This window comes from Mesoplodon mirus (genome assembly GCF_964341445.2).
Source record: "Mesoplodon mirus genome assembly, chromosome: 17".
Taxonomy (NCBI): domain Eukaryota; kingdom Metazoa; phylum Chordata; class Mammalia; order Artiodactyla; family Ziphiidae; genus Mesoplodon; species Mesoplodon mirus.
In genome coordinates, this window is record NC_138993.1 from 51,012,717 (window position 1) to 51,029,392 (window position 16,676).

General features: G+C 34.0%; 1 protein-coding gene across 12 annotated transcripts in view; it reads right to left on the bottom strand.

Moving 5' to 3' along the window:
• MYCBP2 (MYC binding protein 2) overlaps positions 1-16,676 on the bottom strand; it is a 265,407-nt gene that overhangs the window by 195,871 nt on the left and 52,860 nt on the right. For 11 of the 12 annotated variants that reach the window (XM_082601985.1, XM_082601988.1, XM_082601978.1 and 8 more), the window contains 7 exons: positions 15,294-15,390; positions 11,432-11,505; positions 11,154-11,292; positions 9,809-9,885; positions 8,738-8,942; positions 7,061-7,225; positions 4,587-4,745 (listed from right to left, as the gene is read on the bottom strand). In XM_082601985.1, the coding sequence (XP_082458111.1) occupies positions 4,587-4,745; positions 7,061-7,225; positions 8,738-8,942; positions 9,809-9,885; positions 11,154-11,292; positions 11,432-11,505; positions 15,294-15,390 (916 nt within the window). The remainder of the gene's footprint in view (positions 1-4,586; positions 4,746-7,060; positions 7,226-8,737; positions 8,943-9,808; positions 9,886-11,153; positions 11,293-11,431; positions 11,506-15,293; positions 15,391-16,676) is intronic. The other variant, XM_082601982.1, reaches the window with a different exon arrangement.

The window sequence follows — 16,676 nt, forward strand, 5'->3', positions numbered from 1 at the left end:
CGGGCTTCTCATTGTGGTGGCTTCTCTTGTTGCAGAGCATGGGCTCTAGAGCGCAGGCTCAGTAGTTGTGGCGCACAGGCTTAGTTGCTCCGTGGCATGTGGGAGCTTCCTGGACCAGGACTCGAACCCGTGTCCCCTGCATTGGCAGCTGGATTCTTAACCACTGTGCCACCAGGGAAGCCCGGAAATCAGCTTCTTAAAATATGTATTTGATCCTATGACTTCACAATTTACAAACCTCCCATGTCTTTCAAAGGTCTTCAAAAGAACAAAACTTCTTAGCAAGATACAGTCAGTCACAACATGGCTCCCGATTTTCTCCAACCTCGTTTCCTCCATGCAAACTATATTCCAGCTGAACCTAAATTCCCTCTGCTTTATAAACAACCTGTGTCCTTTCACATGCTCAGGGCCTTTGCTCATTCCTGCTCCACCTGTATCTCTCTGCCTCATTTATCGGATGCCTCTTCCTATCTCATCTACCAGAGAAACTCCTTTTCAGCTTTCAAAAACTCAACTCGGAGGTCATTTCCTATGAAAGCACTTACAGTTTTTTCCAGGGTAAGTGATTATCTCTTCAAAGCCTGTTTATACCTCAGTTACAACTTATTTACTTGTGTTATAATTCATTCAACTAATTTTTTTTGATTGAACACCAACTATGCCCCAGGCATTCCTTTATGTCAGAGTCAGCGAACTTTTTTGTAAAGGGCTAGATTGTAAATAATTTAGGCTTTGGGGGCCACATAAGTCTATGTCACATTAAAAAAAATAACCCTTTATAAACATAATATACATTCTTAGCTTGAAGGGCCATACAGAAACAGGCCACTGAGAAGATAAGGCATCAGATTATGGTTTGCAAATCTCTGCTCTAGGCACTGAGCAGTATGATAATGAGCAATTATAAAGCTTGCAGGCTATTAAGAAAAACTGACATTAATCAAATAACCATAGTGAAAAGTATAAACATACAACTGTGACAGAATTATGAAGAACATATAGTGCTACCAGTCCATAAAATGAAAGAGCAAATCTGTGGGAATCAAGTAATTATTTTTTATGTTTGTCTTTCATAGCAGACCTAGATCCTCAAGGACAAGGTTATATCTTACTCACTTCATCACTTATTGTTAGTCAACCTTATTCTCTGACCACTTACGCTTATAACAGACTCAGTACAAGTCTGTCTAATCAAAAAATGAATTCATAGTATACATAATCTTTTTTATTTTTGCCAATTCTAATCTGTGGACAGGTTGAGAAGTTATAGATGACCAAGTATTGGATAACTATGTCAAGAGTTAGAATAAAGAAATCCTTAAGAAGGCATAAGTCATATTTTTAACAACAACAACAGCTAAACCACATCAAGCATTTACTTGTAACTGGCTCTACATGTATTACTCATTTACTCATCCCAACAGTACTATAACTATCATGCTCAAATTAATCTCTAAATTCAAAGCAATCCCAATCACAGTGACAAGTAAAAAAAACTGATTCTAATTCACATGGAAAATTAAGGCCCCAACCTGACTACATAAAGCAAAAATTTGTAAAGGAAAACAATAAAGAACTTGTCAAAAATTTTAAATTACATATAACAAATGAAACCACAAATAAATGTAAAAGATAAGCCACAGGTTGGTCAAAGATATTTGCAAGGCATACAATATACAAAAAATTCCTACAAATCAATAGGAAAAAAGGCAAGCAAATAAGAAAAGTTTGAAGAGAGTCTAACTCACTATTAATAGTCGAGGGAATGCAAATTACAAGAGAGACTCAGTAATTCTACTCCTAGTTAAATACCCAAAAAAAGGGCACTCAAATTTTCACCAACATTTACTAGAATGTTCACAGCAACACTAACACAAGCCAAAATAGAAACTACCCCAATGTCCATAATACTAGAAAAGATTTTAAAACTGTGGTATATTCACACAATTTAATACTATACAACGATGAGAATGAAGACTATATAACTAGCTGGCAACATTACGGATGAATCTCATAAAGCTGAATGAAAAGAAACTAGACACAAAAGAACTCATACTACATGATTCCATTTACATAAAGTACAAATGTATGCAAAACTAATTTATAGTGTTAGGTGGAGAGGTAGATAGTAACTGGAGAGGCACATAAAGGGGGGCTTCCTGGGATACTGGTAATATTCCTGATCTTGGTGCTGATTACATGAATGTGTTGTTCATTTTGTGACAGTTCATCAAGATGTGCACTTATGCTATGTGTACTTTTCTGCGTGTATGTTATACTCCAATATAACAAAAAATTACAAGGAAAAACCATGTCATAGCCATCAAAATGACAAAAATCAGTCTGTCAATACTATTAGTGTGATATGGAAAATCAGATTTTACTTCTAAGAATATCCATTGGTACAACCTCTTTCAAGAAAAATCTAGCAAAGCTGAAATCTATAACACTAGAGAAAAGTCTCACACACTTCTGCCAGGAAACATGAATAAAGGAGGTTTTAAAATTATTTATAATAGTGAAAAATTGGAAATAACTCATCTATCAGCAGGAGAATGGATAAACTGTGATATGTTAGTCACACGGTTTATTACACAGCAGTTAACATGAGTCATCTAGATTTATATGTACCAGTGTCACTATATTTCAAACACAATGGTGAGATTAAAAAAAATTTACAGAAAAATTTAAATAGATTAGCACTTATAAAAATCTTCTTCTTACGTGTAAAATATGAGCATATAATATACAAAATATATAAAAACAAGTACAAATACAGGAACATGACCGAAAGGATATTAATCAAAGTCATGATCGTGACATTCTGGAGAGAAATGGAGTACAATAATAAGCCTTAGAAGGGGAATGTGGGACACTTAAATCTTATCTATATATTTCTTTACTGAAAAATGGTAAGACGTAGTGGTAGATACACAGTTTTTTTACATTGCATTATTATTTTCTGTACTTTTCCTGTTTTTTTTTTTTTTTTTTTTTTTTTCTGGAACGCGGGCCTCTCACCGCTGTGGCCTCTCCCGCTGTGGAGCACAGGCTCAAGACGCGCAGGCTCAGTGGCCATGGCTCACGGGCCCAGCCGCTCCGCGCCATGTAGGATCTTCCTGGACCAGGGCACGAACCCGTGTCCCCTGCATCGGCAGGCGGACTCCCAACCACTGCGCCACCAGGGAAGCCCCTGTTTTCTTTTTAAAAACATCTTTTTAAAAATCCTTTATTTCTTTGCAACTCTGCAACCTGTATTCATTATGTGTCTTAGGCTACCAGTTTGCTTTCTAATGCATTACTTACTAACAGAGTGGGTGTGATTTATATTAAGTAAAAACAACTTTTAACAATTTCATTTTGGTTATTACAACATTTACCTTAAGAATCCAAAACATAGGTGTAAACATAGTTTCAGGATAATAAAGAACAGTTTTATTCAGTTCAGAACTCTTATAAAATATAATTTAATCTCTATTTATACTATATATAGAAAACTAAGCTGCTTCTCTCCTTTATGCCTAGTAGGTGTTATCCAAATCCATGGCTCACTAGTTCAGCAAGAAGAAAAATAATTTCCATTTTGGAGTAATTCATTTCATTTTGTTCTTCCCTCTTCTTTAAAATCAATATGCTCTAATAGCCTTGCTCTTTTAAAAATTAAAGTATTTTAAATATACACAAATATAAATAAGGTGAAGAAAAAAAATAGAGGGCTCCTGATATCCAGATGAGCCTGCCACCAAGAAGGCCCCCAGAAAGCTAAACTTGTTTTTGTTAATCCTCAAACCCATTCATGCTTTAAACACAGTTCAGTGCTTAATTCTAATAATATGTCTCTATTTCCTATTCTCCATCCATACAAAATTAAAAAGAGAAAACCTGAAATTGGAGTGAAGGGTATAGGACAATACTGACAGCAGCTAGAAGTAAAACCTGAGAGTAAGCATGAGGTAGACACAACTATAACCAGAAAACAAACAAACAAAAACCCCACCACAAACATGGCAAAGGATTAACCCCTCTCATCCTTCTTCAACAGCCTGAGTGTTGGGGCAAAGGATACAGTATATAAGGTGCATCTACAATTTCACTCTTGATAAAGGGTCAAGTATTCTTACAGATCACTCTTAGTTGTCAAGAACTGACTAAATTACAGGTAGTACATGCTGTTAAACAGGAAGATAATATTTGCAGATAGACTGCTGCCAAAAATTGTTATAACTAAAACATGGGGTATGAAAGGACTGAATAACAAAGAGTTTCAAAAATGCACTTTTCTGGGATAATTCAACCACTAAAGATGGTAAATCAAAGAAGTGCTATTTCATTTCATATAAAATTAAGAAAAAAATACAAGTAAGCAACCTTATTTGCTCAAAAATTAGAAGTCTAAAGTATAGTGATTATTCCAGTGAGTGATAGACTGACAAATAAACAAGAAATTTAGTAGTTTTCATAATTTTAAGTATGAAATCAAAAAGCCACTTGCTTTTTAAAGAGTAAGATTCTTCACCATGGTGTTCTGAAAAACTATTGAAGAAAACAACACAAAATTTAATATCCACACATTAAACACCTACCTTTCCCACCTTGGTTCATGGCACCAGTGTCTCGTCCACATTGTCCTTTATTATTCACACCAAATGTCCAAACTTCTCCATTCTTCATTAAAACACAAGTATGAGCTTTGCCCATAGCTACCTGAGTTACAAAATGGCCCTTCAAATCTGTTACCAAACCTACAGGAAAGATACAAACTTGGTAAGAAACAACAAAAAAGCCTTTCTGGGCCTAGTAAATCATCAGTAACGTAAAAGGACCACTTCAACGCAGAACTTTTCATTTCTGGGATAAAATAACCCACCAAAATGGGAAATAGTAGCCAAAAGATGGGCAGGGTATCAGTAAATTAATTTTATAATTTTGTAATGAAGCTTCAAAATCTTAACATGTTATCATCTAGACTTGGGACAAATCTTTACTCTGGCATTAGCTCAAGCCTGCTTCTCCTGAACGCTTGCTCTAAGTGGCAGCACCTGTCGACAATTCTCAGAAGGGTCACTAGATTTCAAACTTTCTTGACCCAAGAACAAAGGAACCTTTGAATCATGTACTTTACTTGCTTTGACCTGTCTCAGCAAAACAGAGTAAAATACTCACCAGAGTATTCTGAAATAACATTGTTTTTGTAGAAACCTGCGAGATATTCCAAAGCAGTATTTTTCGATCATTCTTAACCTACAATGCTTTCTTCCACAATCCAACGTACAGGTAGTTCCTAAATTTCACTTATTCACATATTGCACTCATTATAGTTGCCATATCCAAGTGCCGCTCATATTATCTTAACATTTTTTGCGTCAATTTTAAATTTGACTAAAGCATTTTAACCTTATTCAGTAGTAATAACAGTAAAAATCAAAGACTGTTGAGTACTTATAACATACACTAAAATATAAACATTTTTTAAAAGTTGAAGTATTTGTTTTATTTAAATCACAAATAATATAATTCTCATACCACACTTTGGCAAAACTATTCTATATTATTAGTTCAGACACCACTTCCTTAAGGTGACCTTCCCTTTCACCCTATACTAACTTAAGTCTTTTGGTTAAGCATACCTCAAAAACTCCCATTGTTAGTATTTAGCATACTTGAAAAAGATATGTATATACAGAAATAGTATTTACTATTATTAACAGTATTAGCTGACATGTCTTGAGCCCTTACATGTGCCAGGCTCTGTTCTAAGCATTTCATAAGCATTATCTCCTATAACCTTATAAGAACCATAGGAAGCAGGTATTATCATTAGCTCCCTTTTACAGGTGGAAAAAAAATGAAAAGTTAAGAAAAGCTCTGAAGAGTTACGTAATTTAAGCTAGTTAGCCAAATAAAAAGTGGCCATGCCAGGGTCTGAGTCTATATCCATAACCATTAGACCACAGATGTCTAACATTTAAGTTCTGTAATGTCCAACTGTCTCTCAGAGCCTCAAAGGGAAAGGGACCATGTCTGTCTGGTCCACCAATCCCTGACATATTGTTAGTTCTCAATAACTATATGCTGAATAAATGCACAAGTTTCCATAAGCCTTAGCCAAGAGGATTTTAGCAAGCAATAGTTACATTGAATATTATTTTTAAACTATACATGAGTCCACCTCCAAATTCTGATTCACTCTGACAGTTGAGGCCAATTGAGACTCTAGATATTACCACATTAAACCATCTCATAAGTCACCTGAGCACAGTTCAAATTAATAATGGATAGTTATAAACGTTTGATATATGTCATTTCCCCCACATGAGACAATCACCTAAGCCTCTAATCAGAAACTTCGTTAATTCTGATTTCCTTTTTACAGAGAAATTTATAGGCTTTACATATTTACTTCATATAAAATCCTTCCAAGTGGGTGGCCACAATCATTATACTCATTTCTAAATGCTAGAAAGAAAATATAACAACCAAATATGACAAGTTTTTGAGATTACAGTTTATAAATATAAAACCTTTATCTGGCTAGTTCTATCCCTCATATCCACTACTTGTAGTTATCAGTCACTCAGTCACTTAACAAGTAATTCCTGAGGCCCGACTATGCACCAGACACTGCGCTGGGCACTGGGGATATAATAGTAAATAAGAGAGAGATAGCCTTTCTCTAACTACCTAACAATAGGAGGAGATAAATAATCCATCAGTTATAAATTCGCTAAGTTATGAAAATCATGTCCCCAGGGTACCACCAGGAACATGTCACATGAGCATCTAACTGAGTCCAGGGAGAGCTTTCCAGAGAAAGTAACAGCTAAGGTAGAGCTGCACTAGTCAAGCCCCATGATTAGCTCTGCAGGAAACTAGTGACACTGTTCCCAGCAATAAGGCAGGAAGGAAGAGCAAAACACTGTACTTAGAAAGAAATGTGAAAAATGTAGAGAAAGCATGCTACAAATGTTAATTTTCTAGATATATCTTTTTAATACATAAAGTCTAGTATAGGACTTTCTGTGCATTAAAAGTGAAACGGTGTTTAAGGTTAACTTACTTGAACTATCAGAGTAAATGGCATCTTTTCCAAACATGTATAGCTCTCCATCTTTAGAAATAACAGAACTACTTCCATTATTGCAGGCTGTATACACCACAATCTTTCCCTCCATCTTAATTATCTTTTTAGGTTTATAAGGTTTTGATTGCCGTCTGCTCTTAGCTTAAAAAAAAAAAATTTATTTAAGGCATCTATGTACAAATGAAAATAATAATTTGTATATAAAGCCCAAGGAAAAACATATCATCTTCATTTATCATACACTTTATTTATTTTCACAAAGGCCTGGGCTTCCCAACATGTCAATTAAATGAGTCAATCTGAAAGCCTCATCTCGTTAAATGTCTATTAGGCTATTGCTGTCAGATCCTCTTCTTTGTAGTACACTGAAATTCCCAATGAGAAACACCAATTTTCTACCAAATTTCTGAGGAGCCCAATCTCTAGATTAGCACTTATATTATCAATACCATTCCATTATCATATATATATATTATATTTATATATAATATAAATAAAGTTATATATATATATAATAAATATATATATAATTTTTTTAATCCCTTTACTCTCAAACTCTATCACACATGTATTCCTCCAATAGATACTGGAAAGTAAAATCAGTTCCTCATTCATTCAACACATATTTATTAAGCAGCTACACCTAGTCAGAGATTGAAAGGAAATATGCATATGGAGGGAGAGCAAACAAATTTAAACGTAGATGATTTAAGCAGCCTCTGCTCTCAAAAACTAAATCCCTGAATTGAGCAAAAGATGGGAAATACCAATCTTTTGCTCCCTTACTCAATCCCAGTTTCTGCATGCCTTTCTGATTAAAAACATATTGCTGTGTTGGGTACAATTCTGGGATTAAAATACCACTGTATCTTTTCTTATAACATGATCTATATACTTATATACAACAACTAAGTTATCTGGTGCTTAAGCAAAGGAAGAATGATGTCCTCCAAACGCTAGAAGGAAAAACTGGCTGGGCTGAAGTTTCTGAGGTATGGTAATACACTTCATGGCTATTTGAAGGGATTTTTTTCAGGATAACATTAATTTACACATGATTTCTACATTAGATGTTGACTTTAAACCTAATCTTCATAAGATGCTACCCCAACTACTACAATGTATAATGTACAAGAGAAGTTACAAAAACAGAAAAATGACCCTTTGAGGAAAACTGAACAGAAGCATAGGAAAGCTAAGAGATAAATGATAAAAATCGTTTAATTTTTCATTGCTTAGGAATCTTATCACAATGAAATAACACCAAGAACAGTATTTCATAACTGACACCATTATACAATTTACATAAGGTTTACCTTATTGTGAAATATATACTCTTTGCAAAATTTCCAATGTATTACTTCCAAAATATTCTTTCTAAAATAATATATTGGAATAAATTTTTTAAAATAACACCAACTGACAAAACAGATAAATAGCCATGTATGCAATGCATAAGCCATATAAAAATTCATGAATACGAACTATAGTATGAAATCAGCAATCATAGTTCTTTAATGAACAGTACACAACCATTAACTGAATATTCCTCAATATAAAATCTTCTATTAACTTGGGAAGGTTAGTGCTGTTGAAATTGATATATCTTATGTTAGTAAATTCCACAGTATTTTTACTGAATAGTCAACTCACTTGACTCTCCATCTTCTCCTTTACTAGCAGATCCTGTAAAGAATATGCTTCCATCTTCTGCAACTAACAGGGCATGAGAGCCATCATGTCCAACTGAGAAGTGCACAATCTTTGGGGATTTCGTAATTGGTAGCTCAACCCATTTTCCTGCTGAAGGACCCCCTTGTTTGATTCCGAGACTCTGGTATTTGCCAGTGTAATATATCTTAACACATTAAAAAAAAAAAAAGGAATTATAGTGCCTTTTGAAGTAGTGCACCAGGTTTCACATGAGAGAAAAAAACCTCCATACTTTATTGAAAATAAAAATAACAAGAACTCAAACTCTTTCTTTACTACTATTCAACTTCTGAGAGCTGAGCAGGAGAGAAATAGGCATATTTTTCCACAAATATACAGTTCACAATAGTTTTTTCATATCTACTCAGGATACTTATCATCTTTCATAAGTATCCTGAATAGGTATGAATAAATATATGCCATAAATATACTCCAAACATACAACAGAAGGAAATTCATAAAACTGTCAATTTATTTTTCCCAGTGAAAAAAGGCTTACATACAAATATACTGTATATGCCTCATAACTTTAATTTTCAGCATTCTTTTAATTACCTTATCCTCGCACCCACCAGATAAGAAAAACATCTTCCATCTCTATAAATAGATCTCTACAATCTATAACTTAATTGTACATGCTCCTACTTTCCCCAGCTTGTAGTCTATATGTGTCTGCACATTTACAAAAGTTGGCAAGGGATAACCTATTCAAAATAAACCCAAATGTGAATTCACCCCAGCTCAAACAATTACACAAAGAGCTCCATAATTAAAGTAAATATCTGTAAAAAGGTTAAATTTTATAAAGCTTATGAAGTTTTATACCCAAATGTCACAATTTTCTTTCATATTATTTCAACATGAATAAAATTTTACTATATAAAAAATTTTAATCAAACTTTAAAATATGATTATGTTTAAACAAGTGAACTATGTAAGCTAATCAACTGATTATACCAACTATCTCTTAAAACAGATAATGTAATTTTTAATCCTAAAGGAATAATTTACCTTTCCATTTGCTGTTTTCATTAGTGCAAACTCTCGTCCTGCACCAAGAATTGCTGACTCCTCATCAAATCCAGTACCTGATAATACAAGACTTAATAAATACCGTTACATTTTTAATATGAATAATTTCTATCACAACTTGTGTTAGTTTGAGTGACGAAAAAGTCAATTCAATTAATATCACTCAAAAACAAGGATGACAGGGTATGTCATATGCCTCAATTAAAAAAAATATTAACAGTAGCCACACTACTCCAAGGAAAGATAAAGTTACCATAAGCTTCTTAATTTGTTTCAAATTAGTGCCAAATTATTTTTTTAATGTTAAAAAAATTGTTTAAATCAATGTCAGCCACATTTCTTGAATTAATGAATGAACTAATTTTTATTGGGCATCGATTAGCTATCAGGCATTATAGAATGCATGAGCCTTTTCCTATTTGATCCTCACAACTATACTGCTTGGCTTACAAATGAGCAAATATATAAAGCATGGTGAAGTAAGTCCTGACATGAAGTGTCTGGGCTTGAACAATGCCATTCAGATATTTGAATTAAGGTATTTCAGATTCCCTGTCCCAAGCTTTTTCCTATAGAAGAACATTTCATGTAGCTACTCCATGAATTTGAATACATATGTGTGCACATACACACAAAACCCTTATGCACATTTTCAAATTGTGAAACTATAAGTAAATAATCATATATGGCACATTTTATGAGTTTGTCCAATTATACAAACTACTAATGAGTTTATGGGATTTTGAAATCTAAAAACTATGAGTTCAATACAATATTTTTCTATGGAAAAACAAAAATACTACACAAATGCAAAGTAAATCACTAATGAAGTTTAATAAATTTAATAAGATAACAGTCAAAAAAGTTAAGTCTTGCAAGGCATCCCACAAGTTAATAAATGGAATTATTAAACCAGGAACAGTATGGCAAACCAAAATTGAGACCCTCATGGAAACTAGTAATCCTAACTACTACTATGACACTGCAAGAGTAAGTATACTAAGTCCAAGAAATATTCTGTGGACGTCTGCATTTCTGTATCCAAATGAAAGATTCTTAAATCAAACGTTAGGCCAATTACCATTTTCACAATCCACGGGACCATTCTATGACTATCCTGAAAGCCTGTTCAAATAAAAATCAAAGGCTTCAAGTTACTCCTAGTTATTTGTACATATTAATTCATTAAGTGTGCTTCATAGTAACAGACAGCAAAATAGCTACCTAATATAAGCTACAATGTTGAAAACACAATGTTAGTTTTCTAAAGAATAAAGAATCTGAAAATTAAAATGTGGGAGAAAGGTTTTTTTGACCATCTTACTTATAATATGCAAGTCCTTTTCCAGATCAAATAGTGAGATACCACAGGCATGCAAGCATTTTCTGGCCAGCTTAAGTTGTAATTCTTGTTGTAGCACAGGCTCAGTGCTTGTGGCAAATATTCTGACAACAAAGCCATCCTAAGAGAAATAAAACATCCACAGTATTTTGTTACATGAATTAATCTTCTAAGGCTCTACTTTCCATCTAATAAAAATCAAATAATTTACAAGAAAAAGATTCCATTTATATCAGCTTCTCATGGCTCAGAATACTTACATCTCTGGAAGCAGCTATCTGATTAATATATTCTCCATCAGTGAATAAAATATTTTGACCTTCAGTGTGGCAATCTGTGCAAGAGGAAGAAACAGCAATTACATTACAATATAAATAAACACCTCACAAAATGACTTTACTCCTCTGTTGAAGTCAGAATGAGAGTTCTCCACACAATAAAGGTAATTTAAAGGGAGACTGTGCTTTTTAATAAAGAGTTACAAATTAGCAGAAACTAAACAATTCAACTAATAATATGCATTACATTTTGTGCTTACATTTATAAATCTTCCATAATCAAGGACCTGAGAGCCCACCTAATTTCAAAATGAACTAGCATTAGATATAGTCTGATAATAAACATGCACCACAATGAGCAAACTATAATGTGGTTATAATCAATTCAATACAATCACATGCGAGGTAGGCAACACTCTACCTTCAGACATACATCACAGTCATTAGTGTCACAGAAAAATACAGATAGACCTAAAGCTTCTGCATTTGAGGTCTATGGTGTCCAACTACAGATATCCCTTGCTTTATAATATAGAACTGGCTGTACAGTTTCCACTTAGGTTTAACGCTTATTCCCAGTATTTTTAGCATTTAGCATGCTATACACTTTTTAAATGTTCACCCTTCATAGAACAAATCTATGGTTATGTGTTTCTTTTTGTCTGAAAGTTTTCACATATTTTGGCTGAAATGCCATATTTCATCAATACTGTATATATCTCTGTGGAACAGTGCACTATATACTTTGATCAAAATAATGCACAAGGGCAACTGCAACAAGGGATACCAGTATTACAGAAGGACCAGTGGGACGTGTGTTAGTGATTGCTACTAAATAACATGAAACTACAAGCAACTCAGTATCTAAGTATAAACTGTATCCTTTTGGAAAAACAAATGTCTAGCAAGCAAGTCTAAAAGCACACACATTTCCCAAAATAACTGCAGAGAACTAGGATGAATCTCTCCATTAATTACAATACCAAAAAATAATATTTCATTTCTATTTGCACCTGAATCAGCAAAATATAAAATTCTGGTTTTGGAATGCAGGAATGGAGCCCACCCAAATAAGCTGAATTACTCTATATCTTTGCCCAGGAGCTTCATACTAGCATACTTCCTTATTATAAATATGCAAAACACAGGCAGGCCCTTACCAAATAGAGAATTCAGTGATCACAAACTGGAAATAGAAACTGGGAGACAAGGCCCACTGGTAGCCCAAGAGACTTGGTAATCAAAGAGAGGAGAAATCGAAAGAAAGAGTTCCTAGTCCACTGTACAGAATACAAAGAGGCGCAAGAAAGATGCTTCTCAAGCTCTAAGCTGTAAGATTTTAAACTAAAAAGCAAAGAAGAAAAACTCATTATAATTTCAGATAAATGCAGGGGTGAGGAGTGAAGCGGCGCAAGAGGAGTGGCAAAAACCCTCATGATCTGAGGCAACCTGTCACCAGACACGAAGAGTAAATGACACAGGGATACAATATAAAAGGTATGCCAACATATCGAGGCTAAATGACAACAGGGGGAAAAAAAGTATGTTTTCAGCTCATCAGTGCTGGGTTGAAAATAACTTATTTATAAACTCGTCTATAAGACAAGTTGGAACATGAAGCTCAAGGAATTACCAGATTTCTGTCAATTGTAAACGTGGTATTCATTACCATCTATAAACCTGACAGTTCACTTCTGCTCCTTCTTGATGGGAAAGCTACAGAGCAGAGTTGCCCCTAGCTAGGGAAAAAAGGACTATTAAAGAAACTGCCTCCCAGGTCAAAGAAAGGGAAAAATGACAACGGGCTTCTTCAGGCTTGAAGGCAAGTCTTCCTGCTGCATGACTTCAAAAAGATTTTTCTCTTCATCCTTTCTGTATCCTTCATGTGACGTTATAAGACAGCATCTTCGGGAAAATATCAAGATACACAACATGGGACTATCTCCCCCAGTTTGGTTCCTTCTTCACCATGAATATGGTACATATTTGTGAAACACAGAAAGCCACATTTGTATTGTTAAAAAGGTGCATTTCATATGTTAAATGAAGTAGAGGGATTTAAACTGAAACATTAACAAGTCATTTTTTACCATGAGGGAATAAATAAAAGGGCTGTAAGCAGACCATTTTCAAATGGTCTTTCTCAGTCACAATCTCTGTTGAATGATCAGGGTTTTTCAGAAGTAAACCCTTTATATTAGTATTCATCTGTTGGGCAGGGGGTCACGGGGGGATTAACAATTTCTTCTTCCAAGACATCCTAAAATGACTCGCACAAAGACAGAGCGATAGGGATGCTCATTGCAGTAAAATTTATTATACATTGCAAAAAATTAGATGGGACCTCCATTTCAAATATTAATCAATGGAATATATTTTATAACATTAAAATGATGTTACAGAAGACTAGTTAATGGCCTGGAAATATATTCAGAATATTAAGTGAAAGGGGTAGCTTAAAAAAGCAATATGTAGCATACAATCACTTTTGTACAAGTATGTACATAATATACACAGGAAAAAGACAGGAAGGATATTCACTGATACGTTGGTAGTGTTTATAGATGGCAAGTGGGGTTACAATTAATTTTTATTTTGTTTTGCTTATACAATAGTTGTACAATAAATATGATTACTTTTAATATATGTATATATATGGGGGTACATGTTATTATTTCAAAATATTTTTATTATTATTATTGTTATTATCACAATCATCAGCATCATCATTAGGACCAGAGACATGGCCTGGACTTGTGACGATTAAAAAACAAACAAATAAACAAACAAATAAAACCCTGTAGACATAGCTGAAAATGGTTATTTACAAAATGGCTTTAATAAGTTATCTGTTTTCCAAAGTAGCTTTATTTATGAAACACACATGAAATGTGACATTTACCTTAACATGGCGTCAGGTACACTAATTTGGATATATGTAGACATAGTAATATTCAAATAAATGTTTGATGAAGTTATAAAAATATCTTAAAAATTAACAAGCAGCCAGGAAGCAATTATCCTTTTCAATGTGTTCTTCAGAAGTTCTCAGTCATTTTCAGATGGCAACGTGCCTTGAAGTAATATTGATGCTTACCATGAAATTGTTGGTAGACACATTAAACATTCAAGATTTTAGTATAAACAAGCTCCTTTAGAATGTATTGAAGATATAAGCAAATTCAAATACCTTACAATGGAGAATATACTATGCATTTGCCCGGTGTTCCATAAAATTTAAGATTCACTGCCTAAGAACTTAGACAGCACAGTGATCTGAAGGATAAATACATACGTATAACCTCAAAATTAAAGCAAAATGAATTCTGTCCAAAGTGGCTTACCAGAGTATTATTAAAAAGTATAAATGATAGAATTTTAAAAATTCCTGACCCACCCTAAAATCTGTCTCTGAAAACCCTTTAAAATAAAGAGGAAAACCCAAAGTACACTGTTGGTAAAGTCAAAATAAACAGAAGGTTCTTTACATCAAGGTTATTTGAGAGCCAGAGTCGTGGATTTATTAAGAGCAACAAAGCAACATCTCCCCACTAATTGAGGAGTTGAAGCAGTCATGGTGGGGTAAGGGTGGGCGGGTCAGGCTACAGAATTTGGGCAAGAATTTGAAAACAAAAAACACTTCATACTATATTTATGGTATGTTTTTCTCGGATGCATTAATTTTATATAGACTATAAAATGTTTTGCCTGTCAAGATTTCTTTAACCCATTTGTAAGCAAGCACTATTCCTTGCTAACCATTCTTTATATGTCTCAGTGGCCTAACATGCACATCTCTTAAAATCACCTGTGAAGAAAACAGATGACTAGTTGAGTAACATACCTGGTAACATTACAGTACCATCCTGTTCCAGTGTTTCAGGGCTTATTCTTATGGCTGTCATGCTGTGGTTATTCATATCTCTATACAATAAATAACCCTGATAACAACAAAAAATTTTGCTATGTTATATGTTAAAATATTTTTTCATTAACCAGTTAGTAGAAAAAGTAGCCATAGAGGTCTATATTACAGTTTTTTGAGGTACAATAATACATCAATATTGATGTCTAAAATACACTAAAGACTTAAAACAGAAGAACCTGAGTATATTGATACTTTAATAAGAGGAGGTATTATACACCACTGAGTAGCAATTTAACCTATTAATTCTCAGATACACATATTAGATACACCACACAACACAGTAAAAACATTTTGGTTATTTTGGTCAAAATTATCACATCACTTGCCAAGTAAATAATAGAAATGACTGCTGTTTCCTTCACAAATATTTAGGTTAATATTTAAAAATCAGTAGTGGTTTTAGATAGAATGATATGTCATTGAACGTATTTCTGTAAATGTATTTCTCATGTTATTATTTGTTAGATAAAATACAGCAGTGGCAAATAAAAATTTGATATTTTAAACCAGGTTATGTTTTAACAGACAATTCCTGAGTAATTTATTTGATATTTAAAATTTAATTTCAAAATCTCCCCGAAAGTTGAGTAAGATTACTTTTCATGCAACAATAATTTTTTTAATTTTCAGAATGCTTTCAAATATCTTTTTTCATCTGATGCTGACAACAAACTTTGAGCTAGGCAAGACAGGAGTGCAGGGACATCTTTATTCTATATTCTTCCACAAGGAAACTTGGGCTTCACTTCTCAGGAAGGACAGTATAGAAGTAAACACTGCTGGCCCTCTGACCGTCATTCAGTTGCTTCATCATGCGTTTGCTTCATGCATCCAACTGCTGACACCCATTTGGCCAAGTCAGTCAGGTGATGAGATCACAGCATTAAGAGAGCAATATGGGCCTAGCTCTTTTCTCTCACTGGTGTTACTCTGCATGATCCTCCATGCAGGCAGCTATCTACTGGGCAGGCCACACACTGTTCCCCGGAGAGTACTGATCTAGACTTAGAATGAAAGGACTTGTGGTAAAAAGCTCTAATTTGGCTTTGGGTCACAGTTACATTCCTAATTCAGATTTGCAAATGATAAAGGTGGTTTTTGATTCTTAGCTAGAGGCTCTCTTAAACAAGAACTCCAACAGAAGACATACTTATTCCCATTTTACAGCTAAATCACACAGGATCAAATAAATTAGCTGAGTTGTCCACAGACACACAGCTAGTAAGAAGCAGGGCCAGACCTAAAAGTAAATCTCTCATGAATTCTAAGTCGGTGTTCTTTATACTACATCATACCATT